At 36.4% G+C, this 14,071-nt stretch overlaps 1 protein-coding gene across 3 annotated transcripts; it reads right to left on the bottom strand.

Annotated features, from left to right (window-relative positions):
• Positions 1-192: 192 nt before the first annotated feature.
• LOC111330684 (alanine aminotransferase 2) lies at positions 193-13,545 on the bottom strand. 3 transcript variants are annotated; one of them, XM_022935588.2, is made up of 14 exons: positions 13,192-13,545; positions 11,648-11,778; positions 7,982-8,071; positions 7,277-7,385; positions 6,317-6,447; positions 5,585-5,704; positions 5,216-5,345; positions 4,774-4,853; positions 4,331-4,464; positions 3,683-3,791; positions 3,463-3,528; positions 2,563-2,718; positions 1,614-1,726; positions 193-1,445 (listed from the first exon to the last, which is right to left on the bottom strand). In XM_022935588.2, the coding sequence occupies exons 1-14, from the start codon at positions 13,211-13,213 to the stop codon at positions 1,337-1,339; spliced, it is 1,500 nt and encodes a 499-aa protein (XP_022791323.1). In that variant the 5' UTR covers positions 13,214-13,545; the 3' UTR covers positions 193-1,336. The 3 variants fall into 3 exon arrangements, with proteins under 3 accessions (XP_022791323.1, XP_022791322.1, XP_088611289.1); XM_022935587.2 differs by lacking the exon at positions 13,192-13,545 and having other exon boundaries at positions 11,648-11,913; XM_088755163.1 differs by lacking the exons at positions 11,648-11,778; positions 13,192-13,545 and adding an exon at positions 11,074-11,334.
• Positions 13,546-14,071: the final 526 nt, after the last annotated feature.

A 14,071-nucleotide genomic window follows, 5' to 3' on the forward strand; every position in this document is an offset into this window, starting at 1 on the left:
GGGGGTCTCAAAAAAGCTGATTGAAAACTATCAAGCCATTTACTGTCAAGAGGGAGTGGAGGTGTTCAAAGGAAACATCCGCACAGGAGAGGGGAACAAATACATGTTATCTGCTCATTAGTAATACTCCTTGCTGTCTGCTATACAATTCTTATGTCAGCTCACAGAATTTTGTACTGAAACAACTACTAATCCCCAAATTATCATTTTTGTTTATTTGCATTTGAATTGTCTACTTGATATTACATTGATATTGTAAGGAGAAATTCTGTTTTGGTTACCTATGGGAGTTGACCATTAACCAAAAATGATAGACAAACAAGCAATGAAATGCAAGAATTTTGATTTAAAAACCTTTAAAGATGCACAATTACACATATCTTGGATTTCTCTGCATTTATGATTGTTCTGATGTACATCTGTTGAATGAATTTTTAATTCATAAATATATAACTAAACTAGTGTAACGTTATAATCTTAATTGTAATGCACACATAATAAATATTTCAAGTATTCAATATTGATGGTATCAAAATGCGCTTGTAACATACACCCATAATAATTTAAGTGTCAATAGTTGTTGTCACAGAGTGGTCAGATATTGTAGATTGTGGCATTTCAACTGAACAATGATAACCCTCATCTGTGTTAAGTTACTGGTATTACAATGAAATGTTGAGATCTACTGCTCATTGCAGCTGACCTCACTGTGACACAAAGGACAATTGGAAACTTTTTAAATTGTCCCTCACCTTTATGGAAAACTTCAACCTTATTAACCTTAACATTGTATTTACATTAATGATACAAAAAATGTTTGATTCAGAACTGGTACTTAGATTAGTATTGAAAAACATGTGTTATGGATCTTGTGATCTTTGGACCCTTCAGGTCCATGTTCTGTATTTGCAATTCAGTGCCTCGCTTGTTTTCCAGACTGAAATCCATCCTCTGCCACTTTCCAAATTCTTTCTGGTTCTTAAGTAGCTTAACGGATCCAAAAAAGACTCCATATGGCTACACACCCTTTATGGCTAATTCTTGAAGTTTTTCAGCTTAAAAAATTCAGGTCAAGTAAAAAAAACTTAATCCACGCTCTTTGTGGGCCATTTTGGTGATCTGAGCAAATAATAGACTTGCAGAAATTAGTTTTCTTTGCTTGGAAATAGAAATTCTTTCTCAGATCAAAGGCTTTGCACTTCTTTTAAGAGACATACTTTGGACATTCCACATTAACCAGAAGGTCAAGTACTCTTTAATCCCATTCAAAGCCAAGAAATAAAATTTCATAAATTGTAAAATTAACTTCTTCTAGCAATCAAAGGCAAACACTGAATTATAAAGCTGAGTTGGGATCTCTGTATTTTCGCATAAACTCCTGATGGAAGACTTTAAAACGTTCAAACAGAGGCTTGAGTACTTCAATGGGAGGTAAAATCGTCAGCCTGTAAAGCAACCAGAGATAAAATATCACAGACAGTGACTTTAACATCACCTTTAAATTTTCGGTGTTTGCATAAGTGTAGCACAAAAAAAATGCTGAAACTTTTTAATTTTTGCAAATTTAGTGGAATGTCCTATATTAAAATGAAATATGTCTCGCATCACCCTACCTAAAATGGAATGTTCCATCCCTTTGTCCAAAACCATTTCCTGGTACAACACACAATCCTGTTTTCTCCAACAACTCCAGAGCATAAAAACTGTCAGGAGGCATACCTCTGGACTAAATAAAAAAAGGAAACATTAGAACAAATCAATATTAACCTCAAAAAAAAAAAAAAAAAATTAAGCTCAAAGAGCAACTATAGTATGTCTTACTCTTCTTTACTTTATCATTGCTGAATTCGTCATTATGGTTACGAGAATAATGGAAATGATTGCCAACTATAAAGTTCATACTTGTTAAAAGAATTCTCCTTGTTATTACCATAAGAAATGTATAGAGAACATGACTAAGAATATGAAAAATTGGGGTTTGATAGGTTAATATGGGGGAAGTATAGACATATATCTTATTAACCAAGCGCGAGGGCCGTACTGAGAGAATATCGGCCCGAGGTCTTGACAGTACGGACCGAGGGCCGATATTCTTCCAGTACGGTCCCGAGCGAGCTTGGTTAATAAGAGATTTATTATACGACTGAAGTTCAAAGGGACACAAGTGCGGTATCATTCACGACCATTCGGGACTGTGCCCGGTCCAATACTTAGAGAATATTGGACCGGCAATAGAGCATTTTGATTGGTTGATTTTAGTTATTGGCCCTCTGACTGCCCGAGTTGTGTAATAAATATTAATATTGTCTGTGGTGTAGTGTGATAAAGACTGAGGGTAGTTCTCAAAAGGACCATTTTTGGTGACTGTAACTAATGAGATGACAACCTGAATTGAGGTCAACATCAGAGTCAAAAATCATCATCGAGAATCATCATCGCAGCTGATCTTTGGATTTTTCAAACAACAAGCTCACCCTGAAGAGGGCATTGTAAAGGAGTTCAATGAGTTATTATTTCGATAACAATATCATCTGATTTTCACAAGAAATAATATCAATATACCTTTGCCTCTTCTTGTGCCCTCTTGGGGATAGACACATTGGGGAAGGCATACATGGCACCCATAACTTCATTACACTTAATACCCTCTATTGAGTTGAATGTCTCCGCAACCAGTTTGGCCCTGTCTTTCAATGACTGAAGCACTGCTGTTTTCTCCTAGATCACGAGAATTTGTTTAAATCATTGGAGTCAGACATAAATGTATTAAGTAGCTGTGAAAATTTAATGTTAACATGTTAACTGTAGAAATGTCCTCTCAGTTAGCTGTTGCTAATTTTGCTCACAAAAGGTAACATTTGTTATTTTTGTTCCAGCCAAACTACTTTCAATGGAATTTGTGTTTACAAAATGGCCAGAGTAGAAAAACATGCACAGCAACATTCCTAGTCAGATGAATGTTCAACTCCAGCTCTTTACAACAAGACTAACCCTATCTTTTACCTGGAAATATAATTACATGAAGCAAACTTTTATCAATCTTTTAAGACTAGTGAGGCCTAAATGATCCTAAAGTTGAATGGTAGTATTATTTCACTAACACCACCATTGTCTTAATTAACAAATGATTCTTATTCCATATAATCCTCTGAACAATTGTCACTAATATAAACCTTAAGACAAGCACTAACTTGTTTGAAGGGTGGTCAAAGCAATCCTTTGAATAAAGCTCTATCCAGTGGATAGCTGATAATTGGATTTTTTTTTACATGCAGACAAGAAAAGGTCAGGTTGTAAATGCTAGCCTAGACATCTGCGCATTGTTGTTTCAAGGGTGAATAACACTATCCACTGATCAGCGAGTTATCTGTTGGATAGCACTATTCACCCTTTATACAAATGGACCAAGGTCTCTGCCAAAAGCCCCATTATGCTGTCTCTATAGCAACTGCTGTTCTTTACCTTGATGAATGTGTCATATGATATGTCACCAGGTTGAGGTGGACTCACCAAGCAGTCCATCATTGCCTAAGCAAAAAGTATCAGAATGACAAAAAGGTAGCTTAGGAAAACTTGTTTAAATAACTGCAGAAAGGTGAACTAAATAATTATACAAAAATAAAAACAACGAAAAACAAAATTTATTCACCAACTTTGACAGAAAGGAGAGGAAATTGCTCACCTGTCCTGTGATACAAGAGCAAAGTTTTGCTGACATCATCTTTTTTAACTGGAATCTGACTTCATCATCCATTCCTACAATTTCCATATAACCTCCTCTAAAGCCACATCTAACAGATCAGAAAACAAAGGACATTGTGCAATTGGTCATCACCCCTGTCAGTCTCTCTAAATGGGATGCTAGTTCACCATCTATTACTTATTCATACATGTACACCCTGGGGCCCCTTTCTCAAAAGTCCCAGTAAGTTAACAGGACTGAAGCCATGTTTTAAAAACAAAATTTCAAGGACAGGAAAGCAGGTTCTGGTACCCAAACCAGTCCTTTTTGTTTCTTCGGCTGATAGTTTAATTGCATCATTTTCAAAACTTTTGAAATCCCCATCTTGAATGAAAACATAGCCCAAATGTTTTCAAGTTCTAATCATATCCCATTTATGCTTTCTCTGTAAAATATTACTACTGATATTTCTTTTGAATCAGTAAAACTCTATTCTTAGTCATGAATTCAAATCCAATTTAATGATACCTTACTTTCGTTATAAGAATTATTCAGACAATAGGAAATATGGCTAAAGTAAAAAGAAAAAAAAAACAATTATATTTCACTGATTAAAATCATTTCATAGAACTATAGACATTGACTTACTCTCCAAGAAATCCTTTGGATGTTGAATGGAATGAAATAAGTTCAAAGTCTTCAAAGTCTGGGCCCAAATCCCCAAGGACCTTTTTGAAGGAGTAGAACTTTGCACCTTCACCATAAATATTTGCTTGATATACCTAAAGAAAGAAAATTCAAAATGGAAAGTGATAGAAATGAAATAATGAGCCTTGACAACAGTAGTCAATGCAACAACTTGACTCCAAAAAAATGTGTGTTTCAACTAGCTATAGTTTCTTTGTAAAGTTCAAAATTTTGTGCTTTGTTTTTGTGCAATATCACATGTATTGTAAGGAGTTCATGAAATAATCAGTTTAATAACCAGATGTTACCCTCATTAAAAAAGTACTTTGACTACTACAACAGGTTGAGCTTAACTGAAATAAAGCCAGCTCAAATTGGCAAGAAAATTTTGAAAGCACACCTACCTCATCTGCCAGTAAAACAAGTTTCTCTTCTTTGCAAAACTTAATAATGTCTTTGATGTTGTCATAAGAAAGAACTTGACCTGTGGATGCAAAAAATTAGTTTCCTGCGACAGTTATTCAAACTAACTTTAACTTGAAGATATTGTCCAGCACTTCAACACCTTTGTTAACCCTTTAGGTTCTAAGGGTGACTAGCATTTTAAATTTGTCCTAACAGTTAAACTGCTGAATCAATCATCAGGCCACAAGACTAAACAAGTTGAAAATGATCCCCAACCTAAGAAGCATTTTATTGTTAAACAAATTCTTCTTGTCAGTATCAAAGGAAATGCAGATAGAACAAGATAGACAAGACCACCTTTGAATTTTCTTCATCTTAACAACATAGCTATTACTATCACTTTTATTCTCATCATTGTAATTATCAAAAAGGTTCTAATACCTGTTGGATTACCAGGATTTATGACACACAAAGCACGAGGCACACAGTAAGGTCTGGCTTCATTTAGAGCCCTTTTCATGTCATCAATGTCTAGTGCCCATCCATTCCCCTCATCAAGGTAATAATTGATCTGTGGTGGAAGAAAAACATGATCAAATGTCAATACTGTTGTGTAAGTATATGAAATCCATTGAAACTTATAAACCAAAAAACAAGGTTTAGAGAATAAAGGAAATGATCAGCAACTAAAGGAGCTCTTGCTTGTTAAACAAATTCTCCTTCTCAGCAAGTTAGGAAATGTATCAAGAACAGTATGGAGAATATGCATGCTGATGTTACAGTGTAAAGGGTCAATCGCTTGCCATTTACCTGGTAAGAGTTTAGCTCAGACAATGTTGCTGAATAAAGAGGATACTGTGGTATTGGAATCATAATGCCAGCCCTTCCATTCCCAGTGTTGACACTTGTCTGAAGTAATTTTAAGATAGCCTAGAAAAAAAAATTGCGAGATCATTAAGTAGAGATTTCAAGTGGTGCCAGTAGTCAAGTTGTTTGAGATTAGGGATGTGCACCATTCAGTAAAATATAGATTTCTGTCTAGCAAATCAGTCAATTTAATGAGCAGATCCTAGTGGATACTGCCCTAGACTGACTGGGTTGAGAGGTCCTGGTTTGATGCCTGATGCATCAATGTGTTGTGTTCTTGGGTAAAAACACTTTACTCTCACAGTGCCTTTCTCCACCCAAGAGTGTAAATGGGTATGGCCAAATTGTCAGGGCAGCTTGATGAAATGCAAGGAATAACCTTGCCATGGACTGCCATGCTAAGGAAACTGAGATAAGCTCTGGCTGGATGAGCTACTTTGCTCAAGAAAAAATTTTTTTCCTAAAATCTCCTTAACAAACTTAAGTTCTTCAATAAGGTAAGCTCCTTTCCTCCCCACCCCTCCATAAAACCAAAACAAAGCAACAACAAAAAAACAAAACCAAAAAAAAAAAAAAAACCATGAAAACAAGTTTCTCTCCAGGCAGAATGGAGAAACCAAGAAAGTTTTCATCCCTTCTGGTGGTAATTTAGACCAGCTATTTCCAGTGGCTTACCCTTATGCCCTCACTAGCACCACTTGTGAGGTAAATGTGGCTTGGATTCGAAGGGTAACCATCACGTTCACTGATGTATTTGATCACATTTTTCCGAATATCTTCCAGACCTTGAGAATCTGAGTACGCACCTACAAGACATAACAAATTTAAAGTGTATTAATTTGAACAAAAAATTCTCCCATGTTATAATTCCGAAAAGCAAAATGCATTACCAGCTTGTCTAGCCTGTTCCACATTCTGACTAAAGAAGGCAAGAATGAGAGACAAAGAATATCTGAACCCCACCTACTAAACACTTTAATTCCTGCAAGTGATTAACATGCAACTCATAACGTCTCCCTATAATATCTATTAAACTGGATCATTGGATAATGCAATTCAAGACTTTTTATTTGCTTAGCCATTATGGTCTATGAGCCAATATACCATAATCTACAAATATGGCAAGCATATGCGTCAGCTTAAAATCAAAAGGGAGCCAAAATATCTGTTTTTTTCTTACAAAAGAATAATTTCGTGGGGGAGTTTTTTTAATAAAACAATGATTCCACTCGCACTTGTTGGATATGAGATGATTATAACTAACTCGGCACTATGCGCCTCATTGGCCATCTATCATCTCATATCCAACGTGCGCTCATGGAATGATTGTTAATTATAGTTTATCCAGAAAACAAGTAACAAGAATATTCAAACTTATCAGGTAGAAATTGTCACATGTATCTTGATCTAACACCAAACACTCAAAAATAATACAAGAAAACATGTAGCAGCTAGAGAGGAGAATTAACAATCAGATCTTGGTAGTTATAGCCCTGCTTCTTTCTCACACCAATCTTGTTCCACATTCTCCCAGGCTTCTACACTCCTAATCCCCCTTAATGAGTAAGTTTGAAAAACTAGTCAAGAATTAATAATTAATGTCACTTTGTCAACCATCTGTCTGTAAAAACCTACCCATACTGTGGCCCTTTGTGGCATTCAATATACTCCTAGCTTTTGCTTTGGCATCAGCTGGAAAGTCAGCACTATCAATAAGTTCTGGACATACACACATGGCAATAACCTAGAAACACAACACTCCATGATTTAAGAAAGAGTGAACAATGTTTTAAGGGTAAGTCTGTGATGAAGGGTCAATAAATTACACATCAACCATTTAGTATTTAAAATGAATTCCAGACTCCATAGCTGTGAAGTAACTGAGGTGGTAGCATTATTGAATCCTTCCTTATAGATACCTGCCTTATAGCGGGATCCCGTTACTACCAAAAGTCCTACTGGCCTCTAGGGAAAACCTACAAATTGTCTCTAAATTCAGAGTGACAGGCAAGTGTGATATGATTAAAATCAAAATTGGAGAAAATTACCCTTAATTCCTCTTAATAAAAAAAATTTTTAACCATCATGAGTCTCTCAAGCCTTCACATAAGTGACCAAGACAGAATTTCTCTTTATAATATCAAAAACAGTATCAAGCAGACAGGTGATGAAAAATAAGAAAACACCAATTTGGGGGATTATTGGCCAATAATCCATTAAGACCAAATCCTCCAAACTGACATCATAAGTACTGTATGGCAGACGGTAAGGAGAATTACTGATGAGGTCTTCGGAGTGAAAGGATTAGTGTCTTGAAAAAACAAACAAAGTTGCACTGACCTGTCGTGGAAAAGTAAGTGGTTTCATTCCAAGGGCATGAGCATCTCCAATGTTTGCTTTTACTACCTCATTGAAAGGTTTCTGTGCACCCTGTAGATGACCAGTATGTAAATTCTCGTTATAGTACCATAGTATAATCAAGTAATAAACAGGTGGTGAGGAGAAAGAAAAAACACCAACTAAGCTATGAAGTATGGGAGAGGGGGGGGTATTGTTTGAGTTAGCAATTAATTCTGAGAGCTAGCAACAGATGAAGTTTCAAAAAATTCATATTAAGTACTGGTAATTTGTTTCCTTAAGCTAATCTTCCTCTCCCTTAATAAAACAAAGGAAATGTGAGATCATGTTTGGTAACCTTTCAAATCAAAGGGGGCTAATATAGTGTAGGAAATTTTTCCTAAGTTAAAGTCAGTGTTAATGAATCTTGTCTCAAAGAAGGCTTTAGTATTCAATTAAATGGTTGAATCCCTGTTAGATAGTAAATAACCCTTACCATAATTAAGTACACTTTTATTATACTATTTCTGTAATCAAAGTGTATTGCAAATAAGATACACAAAGTATACTTTCAACAGACTTGAAGTATAGTTTGAAGAGCTACTAAAAGTATACTTGTTCCCACCTGAAATTAGAACACTCAACAGTATACTTGAAATACACTTAAAAAGGTACAGAAAAATTTTGCAGTGCATGCACTCCAAGTACACTTAAAGAGTAAAACCACTAGTGGCAAAGTGACAAGTACAGTATACTTACGCTTAGAATGTCTTCAGGATATAAATGATTGGCTATACCTAAAAATATCGGAAAACTAAATCTTAAAGATATAATTTTCCAACATTTTCAGGTATAGTTGCAAGTTTATTCCATGACAGGTCAAGTTTCACTGACTCAGTTATTTCCATTGCAGCTACAGACATTTCATGTTAATTGTGCTGTGTGAGATCTAAACCCTTAAGTGTTCATGCATATTGCAGTCAGTAACAAGAACTTCATCTGTTTTGCCGGCCTCTTTTAAGTGTTCAATCAGGTGATAATTTACATGATTAGCCAATGAATTCTTGCTACAACCAGTTGCAAAATGAGTTGAGATATCTTACCAGGACAAGAGATACTCGTTTGCTATGTGATCCAACACAATATAATTCCCCCCAATCACTCCCCTTGCAATGTTGGTAGCTAAGTAGTATCATATACAAAACTTCGATGAACAATATTAAATCAGGGAAGGGGGGCAGATTTTATTTTTTTTTTGCACTAAATTTCTTCTTGCCCATCTGATGAGGTCGCTAAATGCACTTTTTGCTCAAGGTGTCTCGACATTTTTGCAACTGGTTGTGAGTGTTCCCTGAAACCCCTATGAAGGAGACAACTGAGATCCAATTGAGATTATTGTCTTTGAGATAACCAAAATCGTTCTTGTTATGATGGAATCTGCTGAGACCCTGGGGAACATGATATGACCCCTCTTAACCCTATTACAGCAGCTGATACCTCCTGACAGATGTTATTTAGATAAATTCACCATGTCAGTTGTAACTCTAGAAGATTATCCAATTTAAGAGGCTAAGGCCTTCGTGTCCTTTCCTGCAATATCAGCTTCTTCCTTCCTTTTCAAAAGAATTCAAAACAATTTGGAGGACAAGCGGCCCAAACTCATGATAGGATTTTTTGTATGCTTAACTCTTCAATTATAAGATCCCAAGAGAAAGGGTCAAGAGTAGCAGGAAGACATCAGTGTATTTTATCAAATGTAACTATTGTGTTGTAAATTACCTTTCCCTATCCCCTAGCTAGCTACCCTTATTTCAGTAAACAGGTCAGACCAGAACACTGGGAGCTACAGTAAAAACCCGCATACAAGAAGATGTGGATTAAGAACACCCAGACTGAAATTTGGTAAAAAAGGAGCATATATATAAGAACACATTCAGCCTGAAAACTGAAAATTGTTCTTAAAAATAAAAACCCTTCCCTTTTCAGTTTAATAGAACAAACAGTGTCTGTAGCTTTACTGTGGTATTGCACTAAGATCTGTACAAATGCTAGTGATTTCACTTGCTTTGTATAGCAAATGTACAACAACTGTATTTGGAATTAAAAGTCTTATAATTACATGAAAAATATGCTCGGTTGTGCAATTTATTTTCTAATGTTGTGTGTCTCAAGTTTAATTTTCTCTCAAAGTTATGTAATTCATCATAGTTAGTAAATCCCTTACATTTATTTAGAAGTAAAAAATTAAGAACACTTGAGAACACTTTCAGGCTGATTTCACCTAAAATACCCAATATATAAGAACCAAATCAGCCTGAACCCCGAAAATGGGTGTTCTTGTATGCGAGTTTTTACTGTATGTTCCCTACTCTCTGTGATAAGTGTGTGGGTTCTTTAACATCCCCTGCTAACCAGTAAAGAGAAGATGCAGGTGGCAGGGCCTATGATTTTGTCATCCTTATCCGAGACGACTAGAGTGTCTATTTGTAGTCTCCAACAAAACTTTAATGTTCACTCAAAGCGCGCAAAATACATTCAAATTCAAAGTACAGTGTACATCTTAAATATAGTCTACATTAGCATACCTAATTATGAGCACTGACAATTATTTAGAGCACACAACATTGACAAGTATGTGCGTAACACCTTCAACAGACACTTCAGACAGCTATGCCTGGGGCAGATCCAGGATTTAGTAAAGGGGGGTTCAGAGAATTGTTCCCCTTCTGAGGGGTCCAAGACTTTGAAAATTAGGTCTTTGGAAACATGATTTCCAGTGTTCTGAGGGAAAATTTAGGGGGTTCGACCGAACCACCCCTGGATCTGCCCCAGAGCTATGCTACACTATCCATTTCTTGATATAATAGAAAGGTAGTACATTCTCCTCAGTTACTTTAAGACCCTGATTGTAGCTCAAACCCTCGACCTCTGGTGCTCTACCACTTGAGCTAACCAGGTGGTGTGTCAGAGTAAAAATTTCTGTTTAACCCAACATTATTCTCAAACAAGGCAGTAGTCCTAGAGGCTATCCTCTGTTTTTATATTGTTTTCTATCATTCGAGTACTGTAAGAATGGGGTCATAAGGAAATCTTACCATTTTATTTGTCTGAAAATTTTTGGCTTATAACCTTCCACCAATTTGGTGAAGAGTGGTTGAAAAGTTGAAAAACTAAAAGCACAACTAAGCACACTGTGGCGACTGATTTATCATTTCAGCTCCTCAAATAAATTATGTTGGAACAGTTTCAAATCTGCTATCTCATGAAAAATACGTCAGGACACACCCCCAGACACACCACCCGTCATGAGGTCAGTAAAATGATGGCATGCTTCTAGCACGTAGACCACATTTGTCGCTTAAGAAAACAACTTCCAAAAAGCAGATTTTAACCAAGTCTCACGCCAATCACTCCAGAATAATCCGGGATATTTTTACAGAATTTCGTGAATGCCGAAATAAAACCATTCAGTTAGTTATTACCACCCCGTTGCTTTGTTTAATAAAACAACTTTTTGGCGGGTCGATGCGTTTCCGATTCAATAACCACAGCTTTCCTTTCGTTCTTGCTCAAGCATGTACAATGGAAGGTGTTTGTTAATCATCACATTTCACAATAATGTATTCAAATGACTTAAAAATACCTAAAAAGCACAAAAGGAGACCGTACCTTCGCCAATTCTTTCTCCAAGGCTGAGGCTCGTTCGACAATCGCCCCTCTGACTGCATACTCTATCTGTTTCACGAATGGATTCATCGTTTCTCCGGTGAGAATTCTTTCGTTGGAACATTTTCCATTTGCTAGAGAGAGCGAATGAAGTTGTAAATATTTGATCAAAGATGGTTTGCCGAACAAACTCGGTAGGCGGCGAGAGGCCATGATCTGTTTTACAGACAACGCGCAAGGCAAACGCGAGGACGACTGATGGAAATTTATGTTAATTATTAATAGATGATGCTCGCATACTTGAACCGGCCATCGTGAAGATTCGGAAATATTCGGATGTTGTCTTACCTTTACACCTCCCCACCGAGGCATTAGAAATTAAAGAAATGACATAGAGAAATCATGAAAAGAAACTATCAAAAATCTCTCTAGAAACCATAAAGTATGAACAGGTTTGGATCAAGCAGAAAGGTTTCTGATCATGAATATTTCGTTTAGTATTCGGAAAAGTACGCTTCGGCCTCGTGGTCATAACAACTCGTGTGCATTACCGTTTCGTTTCTTGCTGATGAAAGATTGATGAAATACTGTCAGTTTTAGGTTAGCTCACCAGCTTTAAAAAGAGATCAACTCATCCTAACACTGTAAGACTTCGTTCTTATTACACACATTTTTTTTTTTAACAATTGCATCACGTTTAGGGCGGGCTTTTCAGTACCTTGGTGTCCACGCAGACAAATGGTGGACGTGAAATATTTAAAAAAACCTGACTTTTTTCTTTTTCTAAAAAGCAATTAATTGCGCAAAAAAGTGAGACACATCAACGATGAGCTTTCTAATACCTAAAATGTAGATTCTTTTAATCGGTGTTCATACATTATGCAAGAATTATGCAACAACGTACCGCGAAGGCTTGCCGGTTTCACTCGAGTAAAATTTGATAGTACTAAATAATGACGATCGCAGTTAAACCACACACGATCATTGATTAAGAACGGATGAACATTTGAGAGTTGAAAAACTGTGATATAAGTTTTATAATCGCCATTTTGTTGTAAACAGTGACTGCGTAAGACCATAGTTAATATTAACTATGGTAAGACAAAAAGCGGGAATATTGGTGCTTCTGTTTATGTTAATTAGACTAGGCTGCCGAGCTATTAGGGTGAAATTTGGATTCATTTTGTACTTCTAATAGCGACTGTATACAAAACAACGAACAATTAAATCGAAAGAAATTCTTTGCTAAATTAAGGTGATCTGAGAGGAAACCCGCGACTAACAGGAGAACTTAGAGATCGTGCTTCGATTACCACAAGAAGTCTGAATGTAGACAACAACGGTTAAGGTCGAGGTCAACCGGCAGTTTAACAAGAAGAGAGAATTATCCCGAAACAAAATTTATACATAGTGAACGAGCAAGCAATCGTGGTGTTTTTTCAAGTCCGAGCAAAGACATCTGTGTTCGACCAAACCATAGTTAACAAACTCAGTTGGGTAACGTTCGAAAAACGCAAATGTTGTACACCTTCAGTAGCGTCACTTACCTTGAATCGTGATTCCACTCATTTTGCTTCACTTTCTTCGAATTAGTAGAATAAAATACCGTCTTACTGTCGTCTGCTTAAGTGTGACAGCTTCAGATGTGGTACGTTTGTACACGTGTAAAGAAAATCTTGTGATTTGTTTACGAAGTCCAACGTGCGTGACAAGGTTTTCTGGTCGTTCAAAACACGATCTTGTCACGTGGCAGATCTTGTTCTATTTAAATTTTTGTTGTGGATGTAAAGTTTTCCCGACCGAACGCTCGTAGTCGTTTTTTTTTTTTTTTTTCTTACCTAAGGGAGCATCAGACAAGAATATAATATTCGGTTCATACCGGTAAGAGCTTGTTTGTACGGTAATTAGTTTTCGTTTTCGGACACGTGATAAAAATGGTTACCACGCGACTTGCTCACCCACAGGCAGCCCAAGCTCACTACCAGAAAAGCGGACGAAACGTTTTCTATTTATAAAGGTTTGTATAGGATGTTATCGGTTTGCCTTAAAAGAGAGAAAAAATATCTTGTTTTGAAATAAAATGGGCTTACCTTATTGCTTTGTTGTTCTCTTTGTTGATTCCGAGCGTCTCAGGCCATTTTGAAGCGTTTTCGGCGAGTTAGCGCTATGTTGGTTTTCAACTGTAGAATAAAATAAAAGAGAGAAAGTCTTTCTTTTAGCAGTTGAACACCAACATAGCGCTAACTCGCCGAAAACGCTTCAAAATGGCCTGAGACGCTCGGAATCAACAAAGAAAACAACAAAGCAATAAGGTAAGCCCATTTTATTTCAAAACAAGACATTTTTTTCTCTCTTTTAAGGAAAACCGATAACATCCCATACAAACCTTTATAAATATAAAACGTTGCGCAACACGGTAAGAGTCAC

Source organism: Stylophora pistillata, chromosome 3, assembly GCF_964205215.1.
Source record: "Stylophora pistillata chromosome 3, jaStyPist1.2, whole genome shotgun sequence".
In the NCBI taxonomy this organism is placed as follows: domain Eukaryota; kingdom Metazoa; phylum Cnidaria; class Anthozoa; order Scleractinia; family Pocilloporidae; genus Stylophora; species Stylophora pistillata.